Source organism: Callorhinus ursinus, unplaced genomic scaffold, assembly GCF_003265705.2.
Source record: "Callorhinus ursinus isolate GAN/ISIS: 27379988/994484 unplaced genomic scaffold, GSC_fseal_2.0 scaffold19, whole genome shotgun sequence".
NCBI classification, from domain to species: Eukaryota; Metazoa; Chordata; class Mammalia; order Carnivora; family Otariidae; genus Callorhinus; species Callorhinus ursinus.
The window spans coordinates 17,386,121-17,401,562 of NW_027397081.1; the positions used below are offsets into that span (position 1 = coordinate 17,386,121).

Genomic DNA, 15,442 nt, shown 5'->3' on the forward strand with positions numbered 1-15,442 from the left:
GCATGGCAGCTGAGTCAGGAGAAGCAGCTGAGACAGCACGGGGTTTTGCTTTGTTTTTAAATTCTTGAAGCTAACTTGGCTCATGCTGGGATTGAACAGTTGTTGTTTCTTTAGCACTCACCATCCCATGCCATGATGAATAGGAGGATTATTACATCTGATAGGGAGAGAGGTTCTTTAAATAAAGAAACGAGCATCTAAAAGAAAATGCTCTCAATTAGTGTTTCTTAAACTGGGGAGTTGACGATCTTGCAGGTGGTCTGTGGACTCATCTGCTACAGAAATAATTGTTTATAATATGATGATGATGGCACTCCACATACATTTGTTTTTTACTTACAGTTTTACCCTTGTTGGCAAAACAGTACAATTAATCTAAGTCAGTGTCGGCGAGTTGTGTGTAGGTTTGGGTTTGTCTATTTTTATAAAATTAAGTACACAGAAGTTTATGGGGAAAGTAGACCATGAATCAAAACAGACCAGCAAGTCCTATCTGAAGGACCTCTCTGGGACTTTACTGGCCCTGAAATTTTCATTCTTAACAAATATTTATTGAGCAGCAACTATGAGGAGGCTGGCTGCAAGGGAGAATGGAGATAAATGGTTGGACCCCACTCTGTAAGCGCAAAGATACAAATGCGTGTAATGGAAGACCAGTGTGGTAAGAACAGGGATCGGGGTAGATCTTGGCAGTTTGCGGTGTCTCTGCATTCCATTCTCACCACTCACCTTCCACTGTGTGGACCTTGGGCATGTTGCAGCTGTGAAATGGTACTCAGTTCTCACACAGAGCAATCGTGAGGGTTGGAGGAGATACCGAAGCCTGGTGCCAGGGCCCTGATCACATGTTGTCATCATGTTCTGGAAAGTTGCCCTGTCTGTTCATCCTCAGCTGCCATCTGACCACCGCCAATTCCATGAAAGTGGCAAGTCCAGAGTGCAGCCACCTGCTGCTGAGCATGGGTGTGAAAATCAAGTCGTGCGTGTTTGTGTTTGTTTTCCTTTTTAGCAGGAGTGGTTGAAGATCCCTGTGTGGGGGCGGACTGTCCCAACCGGACCTGTGAGCTGGAAAACGGAGGAGAGCTGTGTGGCTGCGTGGAGCCGCCCCCCTATGGTAACAGTGAGTGACACCTGCCACCTCCCCACCCAGACTGGGCCTGATGCGGAGGCCTGGCAGCCACGCAGAAGGACTCCAGGGGTGGAGCCCATGTAGCTGCCCTAGTTAGAGACCCACCTGGTGAAGCTTTCACAAGCGTTGAAGCAGAATGAAGAAGCAATCTGACTTCTTCAAAGTAGGCTAATGTTCGCCTCCTCATAGCTACAGCCTTTTCTTCAATAAATGATAACACCTAAATTTGTACATGAATAGAATCAGCCAGTTACATCTGAGGCCCCGATCAACATCAGAGAGATCCATATTGATGTTTTAGTCTCACAGGGAAGTCAGGCAGTTTGACGCAAACACGAAACCCTCAGAGCGAGAGTGCCAGGTGCTTTAAGACTGGTTGAAAGCCAGATTAATTGGTCCTGAAGAAGCAACTGTGGGGTTTGAAGCAAACAGTAAACACCTAGGACCACAGGTCCCACTCCTAACCTCAGCGCCCATAAGGTAGGAACGGCCTTGTCCCCCGGGGCATACCCATGATGTCGGCCTGAAGGGGGGTGCTGCTTTGCCCCCCCCAGCCCCGTGCCCTTGCTGGAACCAAATAACTCAGAAGGCATGTGCTAAATTGTAGCATCCTACTTGACTGAAAGATTCCCTAGGAGGGCTGCTGTTCAAGGGCTTCACCTGGGCAGATAAAATCCTCTCTGTTTCTCTAGTGCTCGTTAGCTTGTGTTTATGTACTCCTAGAGAATGCCAATTGGCCTAATAGTGTCAAAAATCTCCTAGTGGGTGCCTGGGAATCCGTGGGGGCTCCAGGAGTGGCCTGCCCGGGGCTGCTCTCACCCGGGGGCATGTCCTTTAGCCTCTCTAGGATAAGCCAGATGCGGTACACAGCTTAGGCGAAAGTAGCTCCACCCAAAGTGGGGCAAGGTCCTAGGTTTGTGAAGAAAAGATGAAACACATTTTACTAGCATGTTAATCTTTTTTAAAAAGCTTAACAACATCCCGGTTATTGCTTTGAATAACTTTATGTACTCTTTTGGTTGGATCAAAGCTTAATTAGAAATGTCCAGCCTTTGTGTGAAGATCATTAGCCTCTTCTCAAGGATCCGGTCATAGGACACCTCACCCCCACCCCTGCAGCACCACCAGCTCCCCCTGACTTGCCTCTCATACTAACTGTTCCCCGCAGACTCCCATGACATCATTGATGCAGAGGTGACCTGCAAGGCAGCCCAGATGGAAGTGTCCATATCGAAGTGCAGACTCTTCCAGCTCGGCTTTGAGAGGGAGGGTGTGAGGATCAATGACAGACTGTGTTCCCACATCGAGGGGGAAGATTTCATCTCCTTTCAGATCAACAACACCAAAGGGAATTGTGGCAACATCGTGCAGGTGAGAACCAGGAGCCAGAAAGGACATCCGGCTGAGGTAGTGACAGCACCAAGGGTTTGCACGTTGGGTATCTTTAAAGCCAACTTCAGGGTGGTTTACTTAGAAATATCCTCTGTGGAAAACAACACAAGACATATCCAACATGAAAGACATCAAGGAGAAGAATCATCGGGTGCTGAGTGGTTAATTGAACTGAAAGATCCCAATAAGTGACAGGCTCCTGTCCTCAGTTTGCGCTGTCCGCTGTCATCCTTTACCCTCCATGCTGACAAATTTTTGTTACCTCGTTCATTCTTCTCTTGTTCTTCCAGGTAAAGGAAGAGTTTTGGGGCGGGGGGAGGGTGTCCCAGACACCATGTAACAGTTGGCTGCAGAAATACATCAAGGCCCAACTTTTCCTGTCAGATTATCCAGCGTATAGGTTGGCAAAGCATCTTGCTTCTTATCCTCTTGTTCCTTCCTATAAAATAGATATATGTATATGTATATATATTATATATATATATAACCATGTTCATTAGCACTTTATCAGGGAATGAAAGGAGTGAGCAGGTGCAACCTGCCTTTGTTCATTGTGGTCCTTGTGGGAATGTCTGGTAGAAGATTTGGTGCGGGAGAGATTTTGGATTAAGACTCAAAAAAGAAGATTTATATTAACCTGGGATGGCAATACTTCATGCTGTCCCCAGCTTGGGTTCCCACAGATAACTAGGGCTGGTTGTAGTTAGAATTCAGGGTACATGGATTCAGCCTCCGTGGACACTCAAGGTTATCAGACTGAAGGGTGCTGTTGACATCTATTGCAATACTTTCATTATTACTGTTAGTAAATGCTGAAGCTAGCTCCATCCTGACCTATACCAGCCTCTGGGTTATGTATGGAAAGAAGCCATTTCTCCACTTTCAGGGCTGTGGATTTGAAATGCAAGCCACATACTCCCACATTTAATGATTTCTGACCTTCCTTTGCTCTGCAGTCCAATGGCACTCATATCATGTATAAAAACACAGTCTGGATCGAAAGTGCCAACAACACTGGCAACATCATCACTAGGGACCGGACGATCAATGTGGAATTTTCGTGTGCTTATGAGCTGGATATCAAGATCTCTTTAGATTCTGTTGTGAAGCCTATGCTAAGGTAAAGAATCTCATGGGCTGTGTGCATTGCTTTGTCTTTTCCTTGACAGTCAAGGTTAGCATAATCAAAATTGCTTGCTAGCATTTGTCTTTGAAACACTAGGGAAGAAATAGTTCATATTTTCTGCATCTAAAGCCTCGGACCAGCACTGTGCAATAGAACTTTCTACAATGATGGAAATGTACTGTATTACTATCCAATGCAACAGCTGTATGTCAAAATCGAGCAATTGAAATGTGGTTAGGGGTGCTGAGGAATTGATTTTTTTTAATTTTATTTAATTTTCATTTTACTTGCCACATGTGGCTTGCCATTTTGGGTACCATTTTGGAGTTACACTTTGCTATCATCTGCTTTGCCTTCCTTCTGCATTTTCGGCTTGAAAATGGTAGCAATTGAATACATATAATTGTTTGGGGTCCCTTGCCTCATGATTGTTTCCCTTTTAGTGTCATTAACCTCACAGTTCCAACCCAAGAAGGCAGCTTCACCACCAAGATGGCGCTCTACAAAAATGCTTCCTACAAACACCCTTACCGCCAGGGCGAGGTGGTGTTGACAACTCGAGATGTGCTGTACGTAGGGGTCTTTGTGGTTGGAGCTGACTCCACACACTTACTCCTAACGCTGAACAAATGCTATGCTACCCCCTCCCGTGACAGCAATGACAAACTCCGGTACTTCATCATTGAAGGAGGGTGAGTGGCCTCTTATTAGAGGACAGCCTCAGAGCCTTTCAGATAAATACTGGTCCACGTCAGGTTTTAGAGGAGAGAGTGGGAGGCAATGTTTGTATTGTGCATCCATGAACCAGAATGCTCTTGACAGCCTGTGAGGTAGACATTGGATGAGCAATGAGCAGGCTGAGGCTCAGGGAGGCCAAGCAACTTGCTTAAAGTCATAGAGCAACTTAGTAGTAGATCCCCGCATCTTTGTGGCATTAACTACAAAAAGCTTTGTTTGCAATGTGATCCAAGAGGGGCTTGTGTCCTGCCGACTTCGAGTTTCAGCTTGAGAGAAATGTGGATCACCTGCACAAAAGCATGTCGTGAGAAGGAATGGTTGGTGAACAGAACACCTGTCAAAATTTGAAAAGAACTAGAATAATAGAACAGAATAAGAGAGTAAGTGGAAGAAACTACATAGCCTATAAAATCAAGGAGTTTCTTCTTATTCACTGCTAAATGCCTGGCACCTACTGTGTTTCCTGAAACACAGTGGTTATGTAACAAAATTTACAGAAGGAATGAATCAGAAGAAAAGACTATAGACCAAACCACAGTAATGAGAATTATTTTTATTTTTTAAAAACTGGTTATGTCAAGTAACAGTAGTTCTGGCCGGCTGTGAAAATCAAAGACAGACAGACTAACAGGAGAAAAGCATACACATTTATTTAATATGGGTTTTAGGTGACACAGAAGCCTCCATAAGAAAATGAGGAGAAAGGAAGTGGTCGAACCTGAGAACTTTCTGCTAGGTTAGACCAAGAAGGGACCATGGAGAAGTATGAAAGGTCAAAGGGTATGTGGTAAATGTAGTAAACTGGGGGAAGCTTAGCAGAGCCTCTTGGTTAGGATTCTTCTTGGTTTCCCTCTGTCTTTGGAGATAAGGATGCTACTTTCCTGAAGGAGGGAGGGCCCCTGGCACCTGAGGGCTTTGTGACCTGTTTCAGGACAGTAGAGTCAGGGGAAGGTCACCGTGACCTTTCTGCTTCTGCTGTTTTCTCAAACTCCTTCACCTTAAAATACTCAGTATGTCAAGGGGCCAGATTTTGGGGGGTAGCGTGTCCTGACCCCCGTGACTAGCCTGGGTCGACACCTACCCTGAGGTGGTCAGGGAGCTCTGTGGATATTACAATTAGCTTCAAGGTTGAAAAGGAATAGTTTCTCAAAAGAAGGTATGGTTCTGGGCAAACAGTGAATATCCACGGCTTTGCAGAGAAGTTAGGTACACAGTTCACCCAGGGCGACTCAATTAGCCAGGGGCAGAGAAGAACCCTTTCAAGTATTACGACACACAGCCTCCCTAACTGGCCGGACAGGACTTGTGGCACAGGGTGCAGAGGCTTTTGACTTCCTGAACTGGTTCTTGGGCTGTTCAGAGGCAAAGGGAAGGACGTGGTGACTCCTCGGTGGCTCGCAGCCTGGATGCCTCTCCTTCCCATCGAAGTCCTTTCCTAAAGTGAAAGAGCTCAGATCTGAGCCCCTGTGCAGATACCAGCCCGGCTGGAGGGCCTGTGTCTCCTTTGGAGGACGCAGTGGCATTTAGCAGTTTTTAAATAGTGCTTAATAGACTTGACCCAGGGAGGAGAGTGAGTGAGCGTATTCATAAATCTCAGCCTCCCCCAGGGTCTGAACAAAGGCCTTCCAGATGAAACTGTCGTTTGCTTTCGTCCTATGGGGGAATTTTAATTCATGAGTCCTTCTGACCCTTCTTGGAGGGCTGTGGTTATTGTGTTCCCAGTGAACTTGTCCAGTGGGAAAACCGATGCATGGTGACAAACGTGTGAGCAGCAAAATGGGTTCACTTCAGAATTTTGGGGGGTCAGCTCGGTGGAGAGCAGCAATGGTACCACCATCTCCCAGTGACTCAGAAGTCCCATCATGCCCGTCGCTGTTCTCTCCTCTTCGTGCACCTGGACAGAAGAAAGGACAGTTGTTCCTCTGATGGTGGACAAAGGGTTCTAGCGCTTGGCTTGTGTGCTCACACTGAGGCAGGCATCCACAGAGCCTGTCCCTCCTTCCCCAACCTCTTCCTTCTGCTCCATGCGTTTCCGGTACCTGAGTATCGAGTCATCGGTCCGGGAGGGGGTGGTCTGGTTAAGAGGGAAGGCCTGTGTGAAGATTGGAGAGCTATGAATATTTTAGAAACTTTGAACCCATTTAGATTATTCAAATGAATAACAGTGACAAGGAGAAGTACGGCAAGTAAGTTTTAATTTCAAAACATTTAAGAAACAATCGCCTTGAAGACCAATTACAAAACCTAATAGGTGTGGGGATCCTGAAGGATAACTCCGGTTTTTAATTTTCCTTATCACTAAGCTATTTAATCCCGTGGGTATGGGAAGGAAAGATTTAAAAAAAGAGTCACTCTTTTCATCTTCATCATTTTTAGATAACTTCTCAGCGCCTATAGGCCAACCTTGGCCACGGTGGCACAGTTCATGCATTCACTCATGCATTCATCCACAAAGATATTTAGATCTGTCCTGTGGACCCTACAGTGTGTTGGAGACCCGGTGCAGGCAACATCCGGGTTCTTGTGCTCCGGGAATCCAGAAAAAGCCACCTGTTCCCGCCTGGTCAGAACAGTGGTAGGGGGGTGTCTGCTGAGAAGGGGGAGCCACAGACTGGCTTTGGGGAAAGAGCAGGAGTATGCATGCATGGAAAGACTTCCAGATTAGGGAAACTTCATACGGAGAGACAGTGGGGCAGAAGGGGCTGTGATGCATTTGGGGAACTCTTACATGTACCTGAGGGAGGCTGGTGGCTGTCACTGCCCACTAGCCCAATACCACAAGGGGGGGCGGCGGGGGAGGAGATGGGGCCACCTGCTGCATGCATCTTAGCTATCTGGGACTGCTCTGCCTTCTCCAGCTCCCATCTATTTTAACATGGACCAATAGGGTTTTAATCAGGGGACCCCCCCCCCCCACACACACACACTGATAATTAACCCAAGAAAGTACAGCCGAGGCGAGGACTGATGGCGTTTGCTGAGTTGGTGTCAGTAAAGCAGGGCACCATGAGGGGCAGAATGAGAAACCGAAGCCGTGGGGAGACTGGGGGCAGTCCCTGCAGTCATCCTGCTTTTAGTTGCAGTTAGGATGCTAACTTGAGGTGTTATTCGACGCTTTTAAAACAAACTATGAAAATAGACGGGAGTGGGAGTAAATGAGAAACCCACACAGTCCAGAGGTCACTCTCAAATGCAAAGACATTCTTACCTATCATGATGGGCTTTAGATGAAATAGAAGCCAAAGTGTGAAGCAAAGATTCCATTTTCTCCTGAATAGGTGTCAGAACATTAAAGATAACACCATTGGCATCGAGGAGAACGGCGTCTCCCTAACCTGTCGCTTTCATGTCACTGTCTTCAAGTTCATTGGGGATTACGATGAAGTTCATCTTCATTGCGCGGTGTCACTGTGTGATTCCGAAAAGTACTCCTGTAAAATAGTAAGTGAGGGCGTGAAAATGAAATGCATCGCCCTGTTTCTCACTGCCCCCAGTTTGCCCAGCATGGGGATCACAATCGCCAGGATCTGGCTGGCTCCTGGGAGTTCTGTGGCTCTCACGGCCCCTGGAAGTGGCTAAGTTGAAACCCTCCGTAGATGCTTAGGAGCGGCAGTCCTCTTTGGTCAGACAGGAAGAGAGAGAATGCGGTAGAATGATGTCCTCCTCTGCCTCTGAAATGTCAGTCTGTCGCGGGCATAGCACTAGACCAGGGTTCCTCAAACCTCAGCACTATTGACCTTTTGGAGCCAACTGTTCTTGGTTGTAGGGATTGTTCTGTGCCTTGTAGGATGTTTCGCAGCATCTCCACCCACTAGAGGCAAAGAGCACCTCCTCCCCAGCTGTCACACCCCAGAATGCCTCCCAGCATTGCTGACTACCCCGGGGGAGGGAAGGGCAAAACTGGCCCTGTTTGAGGACCACCATACCCGCACCCGAGTCTCAAGGAGCCAGTCCACCTGAACCTGAAGGGGACAGTGGGGGCCAAGCTCCACCGCACAATCGAAGCAAACTCCTGGGTCCAGGAGTTCTTTAGACAGTGACTCTCCTACAGCTCATCCAGATCCACGCCGGGGCCTGAGGCTCCGCAGGGGCTCCCGGAGGGGCTGCTGGAATGAGGTGACAAACCAGTCCTCTCTTCCATGCCAGGCTTACATCCCCTCCACAGACACCGGAGTCCCTAAGATTTTACTGCCCTGGGATCTGCTGCCTAACCTTTAACTTTCCCGCTTTGTGCTTCCCTGGCGTTTGCAGAATCAAGCTGTGAATTGTGGTCAAGCCACTTACACATGCGGCTGTCCACCCTATTGCCGGATGCGATCCGACAATCCTCATCCTTGGGAAGGGAGCCTTTTTGAATCGAAGGAGAACATATTTAATTCTGTTCCACGTAAAGCCCAGAGTCCCGGTGGGCTCCAGGATCAAGAATGCATTGGTTCTAATTAATCAGGGTAGTGATAGTGCTTGAGGCTGGAACCACTGCCTCTTTTGGAGGTTGGAAACATGGTGAAGAATATGTTATCAGCTTAATTGTGTGAAATTTTCCCTCTGGTGTTCTGTCTTTCAGACTTGCCCACAAAATTCCAGGATTGCCACAGATTATACCAAAGAACCTAAAGAACAGATCATTTCAGTGGGACCTATTAGGAGAAAAAGTATGTATGTCCCCCCAAAACACGTTATAAATTATTAAAACAATGGGATTTGAGGGCTCGGACTAACTCTTGGGTGTGTTTCAACTACGACATGAATCTGGTGACCGACCAGAGATGGAGGGACACCCCGATGAAATCTTTACATTGACTCTGAAAACACTACCATGGCGCTAGGCTTTTTTTCTTCTTGCTGTCCTCTGGTTTAAAGCGTTGCCCCGAGAGCCACGTTGAAGATTTGACCTGCCTGCCCTTGTTCTCACCAGTTGCTCTTTTTCAGGGCTGGACTGGTGTGAGGACAACGGAGGGTGTGAGCAGATTTGCACCAGCCGGGTCGATGGACCCCTGTGTAGCTGTGTGACAGGGGCCCTGCAGGCGGATGGCAAGAGCTGTAGAGGTAGATGCTCCCCCTGTTCTGGGCAGGCAGCTGGGGGCGCAGGGAGCCCTCTCCCCTGAGGAGGAGACGTTCAATCGTGAAGCCCACTCGGTCAGGAATTGACCTATGAAAATTCCAGAAATTAAGATGGAAAGATGACGGGAATGCCAAGGAATTCTAGCACCATCTTGGAGATACAGATATTGATGTAGATACAGATACAATGTTTTTAACCTTTGGGTCTCTGTTCTTTTATCTAAAAGATGAAGGTGATTTAAAAAAAAAAAGTTATCCAACTATTTTAAGGACCAAATATTGGCCTTAAATCTGGTCACCAAGTCTACCTGGGCTGTGGTTAGGACTGGGATGGTTGGTCTAACAAACGAGATTTCTTGTAGTTGCCTTAGCACATGGGTTTCCCTGAGGTTAGCAGGACTCTGCTAAAGGTTGAGTTAATTCTGCTTCTTTCCTGCCTTGGTCAGTGCCATTTGGATAAAGTGAGTTCTTGGCAATGAAGAAAGTGGGCTTATTCATTTAGCTGAGTACCACAGAGTTCTGATTCCTGTCAAAGAGCTATCTTTCTTCATAGGACTTACTATGTTCCTCTCTGTTCACAGCCTCTAATTCTTCCATTGAACTTCAAGTCTGGACGCTGCTTCTCATCATGACCCAGATTTCACTATGGCATTTTGTCTATAAATCAGGCACGACCTCATAATTAACTCAAGGTTTCTATATAAAGTACTGTAATTTACTCACTTCAATTCCCTGTAGGATAAAAGGTGTGTGCCCTTAAGTCAAAGCCTGATTGAAAATGTCCAGCATCTCAAAGTGATACCACCTGCCTCCAATAGTCAGAGTCCCAGAAATGTGTGAATTTTCCAGCTCCTGTTTCAAAGTACACAACGGAGCTCCCAAAAGCAGGTATCTTGCCTAAAATGTCCAAACAATTGTCACTAGAAACTTTGGTTCCCATGAAAAACCAGTAAAGGAGAAAAAAATTCTGGTTAGAGAAGTCTAATCAGGGAAATCTGTCCAACTGGTGCTGTTTCTGGATCATAGTTTTTTACCAAGAAAGGGCCTGTGGGAACAATATTGAGAAGCAATGACTGGAAAGTTTGACTCTCTCTAAGGAATCTTTCTGATGTTTGGAAGTGTCTGATCTACGATATGCATGTGTTGCTCGCTCCTGTTTATGATGAGCTCCTTCCCTACCCTTATGTCCCTCAACCTTGCCATGGCAGCTTGGCCACTTGGGATACTGTTTGCAGACCTGGGGAACCCCACCTCCCATCCCAGACCCTTCTCTCTGACAAATCAACCAAATAATTTTTAATGTGTTTTATGCTTAAATAAACTTCACGTTCAAGTACTCTCAGTACTTGGTGACTGGAATCTTTCTTACTGATATTAAGGTTTGCATACTCCATAGCATGCTCTGATTTCAAAAAAAGCAGCAGCCTTTGGACCTGGTAGACACCACTGGCCAGAGCTTGAATGTGTTTTGCTGTGTGTACTTACAGAGCATTAGCAGGACATGAACGTGCGGGACAGAAGAGAGGCGGCATCCTCTTTTGTATATAGTACGAAAACACGCATTTGCTGTGATTAACTGCAAACGGGAGGCCTGCTAAATATAATCCCTGGACTGCCTCTCTTTTTCAGGTTCAAAACAAAAGTAAAACCCACTTCAAGTTTATTTTGAAGTTGTTTTGGATTTAAGCTGATGGTATTTTTGCATTTTTCTGGGAACTCTGTGAAAAGCTGAGCATAAATCCTTGCGTCCTTGACCGTGGGTGTGGATACGATCGATGTTGTCTTGCGTGTAATGGGCACCACATCGCACTGGCACTGGGCTGAAGAAGTTAGGGTGTAGACTGAGTCTGTGCTGAGGTCCTTTGACTTCCCGGTCGTCTGGGAGGGTCAACAAATTCTAGCGTGTCTTGCCAGTTACACATGGTGGCTAAGAGAGTAGCTGGTAGTGTTGGAGAAAAAAGATGTGTCTACTTCAGCTTGAACATTTTGAGATCTGGGCAAATGCTGAGCATTGGGAGGGGTTAAGGAACCCAACTGTCTATTGCAAGTGAGACACAATGCTGCTTCCTCACCAAGAGAGAAATCGATGTTCTGTGCACGTCCTATTTTCACATGAAAAACCATCTCGTTGACACAGTTGAAGGTTTAGGTGTTCACAATCAGACAGATTCTGAGTTGAACACAATAATCTCATCGATTATTTTACTTGATTTCCTGAAATGAATCTCAACTAAAAACACATAAGGAGGAGGTGTTTTCATATTTAATAACTTCCCTTTATTGATTTTCTTATCAAAGTCATTAGAAAGTTCTAAATAAAAGACTATAGTGTGTTGAGTTTGGGGTTTGTTTTTTTTTAACTCTTTCAATTAAACCTGTTCTTGCCACACTTTTATTCTTGGCCTTTGGTTTTGTCACTTGGTTGACATCCTTAGCGTGTCTATCATTAGGAGAAGTTAGGTTGTGGTGCCATAATAGAATACCCCGGAATCTCAGTGGCTTAAACACTAAGGTTTCTGGGGCACCTGGGGGGCTCAGATGGTTAAGCGTCTGCCTTCGGCTCAGGTCATGATCCCAGGGTCCTGGGATCGAGCCCCACGTTGGGCTCCCTGCTCAGTGGGGGTCTGCTTCTCCCTTTCCCCCCACCACTCCCCCTGCTTGTGCGCGCTCTCTCTCTCTCTGAAATGAATAAGTAAAATCTTTTTTTAAAAAAACCCACCAAGGTTTCTTTCTTGCCTATGCCAGTGGGCTCTGGTCCTGTAAAATGATCACCACGATAAGTCTAGTTAACATCTGTTACCTTACATAGTTACAAATATTTTTTCTTGTGATGAGAACTTTTAAGATCTCCTCTCTTACTGACTTTAGAATATGCAACACGGTATTATTAACTATAGTCGTCATGCCGTCCATCACGTCCTCAAGACTTATTTATTTGATAACTGGAAATTTGTACATTTTTGACCCCCTTCACTCATTTTACCCACTGCCCCCCCACCTCTGGCAATTCTCCATATCTATAAACTCTTTTTATTTTCTCTTTTTCCTAAGAATCCATGTCTAAGTGAGATTATGCGGGATTTGTATTTCTCTGGCTTATTTCACTTAGCATAATGCCCTCCAGGTCCATCCATATTGTCACAAATGGCAGGATTTCGTTATTTTGTGGCTAATTGTTTGCGTGTGTGTGTATCACCAGTTCTTGATCCATTTGTCCCTCGATGGACTCTAGTTGTTTCCGGAGGTTGGCTATTGTAAGTAACACCGCAGTGAACCTGGGGTGCAGACATCATTCCAAGTTAGTGTTTTTGTTTCCTTTGCATAATTACCCAGAAGTAGAATCGCCGGATTGTACGCTAGTCCTACTTTTAGTTTTTTGAGGAAACTCCGTGCTGTTTTCCCCGGCGGTGGCACCAATTTGCATTCCCACCAGCTGTGCACCCGGGTTCCCCTTTCTCCACATCCTTGCCAACACTTGTTATCTCTTGAGACTTCATTAGCTAGCGATGCTGCCGGCTCAACACCAGGCTTGGGGGTTCACCTAGGCCAGGGGAGAATCACACCCGGGAAGGGACGCCATATCACTTCTGTTCCCATTTTGCTGTCTGAAGCAAGTTGCATGGCTGTAATGAGAGCAGGGAAGAAAGAGCTTCCGGTGAGCCTGGAAGGCAGAAGAACTGGAAATTCTGGGGACAGCTGTTATGTGATCTTTGAGTCAATCACTCCTATCTGTATTCAAGGGAAATATTTTTACAGAACTAAAACCAAACAGGCCCCTTAGCTGACTATCGGGAAGGCAGAACTGGAAGATGATCCTGACTCTTCTACTAATTCTCTGCTTGAAACAAATCACTCCAAGCGTGATACCTGAACTTTCCTTCTGGAAAAGGAGAATATTAAGCTTCTTTTCAAATATTCTTATGTTAGAAAGTGACACTATACAAATGTAAATCATACGACAGTATATATTTAGATTAACTCCAGAACATGGCCTTTTCCTGCCACTCAAAACGATTTGCCTCAAGGAAGGGGAGGAAAAATAAGGCGCTTGCTTAGCAAAGGTTAAAAAGGAAGTTAATTGAGGGGCGCCTGGGTAGCTCAGTAGTTAAGTGTCTGCCTTCAGCTCAGGTCATGATCCCAGGGTCCTGGGATCGAGCCCCGCATCAGGCTCCCTGCTCCACGGGAAGCTTGCTTCTCCCTCGCCCACTCCCCCTGCTTGTGTTCCCTCTCTGTCTCTCTCTGTCAAATAAATAAATAAAATCTTTAAAAAAAAAAAAAAGGAAGTTAATTGGGAATCTTATTAACTTGGAATTTGTCTGATATCAAAAGAAATAACATCTTGGGGTCTGGCATTTCTGACAATTGGGAATTCTGTAATTAGTTTCTTAACCAGTAGTAGTTATGTGAGCTACTCAAAGTCCTGATGGCAAAACTTGAGAGCACTAATTGTTTTACATTGTCTAATATTCTAGCTATTTTTAGTACCATTTGACATTTAGTGAGAGCTTGAAATCTAATAAAATTTCTTTCAACCAAAGGAATTAAGTAATTATCAAAAGATGACAATCATGCAGGTTTAGTGTAATAAAGAATTACTTGTTTACTCTTGCTGAATTAATTTAGGATCTACCCCATTCTGAAGCTTCCAGCCTCCCTCTTGGAACTCGGGATTTCTACACCCTGTATTTCATCGCAGTTTGGCCCTGGTTAGGAGAACACGATGGCATTTTTCAGTGCCCTGATGCACTGGTATCTGAGGCACAACAGAGGGAAAAAAGAAAATCAAACAGCGCCCTCTAGTGTCCTCTTTTTATTTTTTGCATGAAACCCAAATGTCTATTGAACCACACCAATCAAAATATGATTTCTCCCCCTCCTCGAAACCTTAGAGGCAGAGCACTACCAGAATATAGCTTTAGAGAACACATCAAATGCCAAGGACATTTTCTGGGGGAACAGTGTGAGATTTATTTTAATGCACACAGTACACATCATTCCAGGATAATACCAGCTTTTGGCATTCCATGCAAATTTTGCCCTTAATATCTATTTCTCCAACGTGTTGACAAAAATAGCTGTCGGGAAAAATTAAGTATCTCTTTAAAACGTTGAGAAATAAACAATGTGATCAGGAAAAGCCCATGAAATATTTAGCGGTCTTTCTTTTCCCCCAGCAGAATGTGAAATACTTGCAAATGCATCTAAAGCACAACAGCAATAACTCTGGTCTGACTAATGGAACGCTCTGTTTGTGATGGTTTAATTATGTTTGCTGAAATACGATTCTCATATAAGACAACTCCATGGCAGAGGGACAGGTCTTTGTGTCTATAGATAGAAATAAAACACAAAAAGACTCATCGTTCCGTGAAGAACTCGGCAATCAAATTCTATTTGCTAAGGAAACAAAGAAGGGAGAGCATTCACTGTACATTTTGTTGATTCTGTTTGCATGTAGCCTCTGGGTTAGCCACTGTTTTATCTGTATGACACAATCAGCGTATGACACTGATGGCAAAATAACTTCAAAACTAAGATACTCTCTCATTAGATGAAATCACAGTACCTTATGTTCATGTAGCATCTTTCATAACTTTCAGTGCTTTCCTGCCTATATTTAATATTGTTCAATCCTAAATCAGGCTGCATTTTGACAGGGAAATTAGAGGAAGGGTGTTAACTCGAAGTTGTATTTCACATACACCGGCATAAAGTACTAACTGAAGAAAAAAGCCCCACCCACCCATGTATGTGTGCTCATGCCTGTAGCTTTACCTCATAATTTCCAACTGGTCATGAGACAATGAGGATGATAGTAGCCTTTTAAGTCTTTTAAGCCTTTTAGGAACCAAAAACCTAGACACAGAAGTCTGAAATTTTCCCCCTTGCTCTTGAATTTCTTCCTGGGATAGTTTAGCAAAATCCACAGATATTACCCTTTTCTAGTTGGGCAAAAATCTATCAAAATGGAGAACATATCTCATTACTTTAGGTCT

At 45.1% G+C, this 15,442-nt stretch overlaps 1 protein-coding gene across 1 annotated transcript in view; it reads left to right on the forward strand.

The window, feature by feature from the left end:
* TECTA (tectorin alpha) overlaps positions 1 to 10,780 on the forward strand; it is a 69,337-nt gene extending 58,557 nt beyond the window's left edge. The window contains exons 16-23 of the mRNA XM_025893827.2: positions 1,010 to 1,120; positions 2,298 to 2,500; positions 3,478 to 3,641; positions 4,091 to 4,339; positions 7,664 to 7,826; positions 8,950 to 9,037; positions 9,315 to 9,431; positions 10,028 to 10,780. Coding sequence (XP_025749612.1) covers positions 1,010 to 1,120; positions 2,298 to 2,500; positions 3,478 to 3,641; positions 4,091 to 4,339; positions 7,664 to 7,826; positions 8,950 to 9,037; positions 9,315 to 9,431; positions 10,028 to 10,128 — 1,196 coding nt within the window. The 3' untranslated portion in view covers positions 10,129 to 10,780. The remainder of the gene's footprint in view (positions 1 to 1,009; positions 1,121 to 2,297; positions 2,501 to 3,477; positions 3,642 to 4,090; positions 4,340 to 7,663; positions 7,827 to 8,949; positions 9,038 to 9,314; positions 9,432 to 10,027) is intronic.
* The last annotated feature ends 4,662 nt before the right edge of the window (positions 10,781 to 15,442 follow it).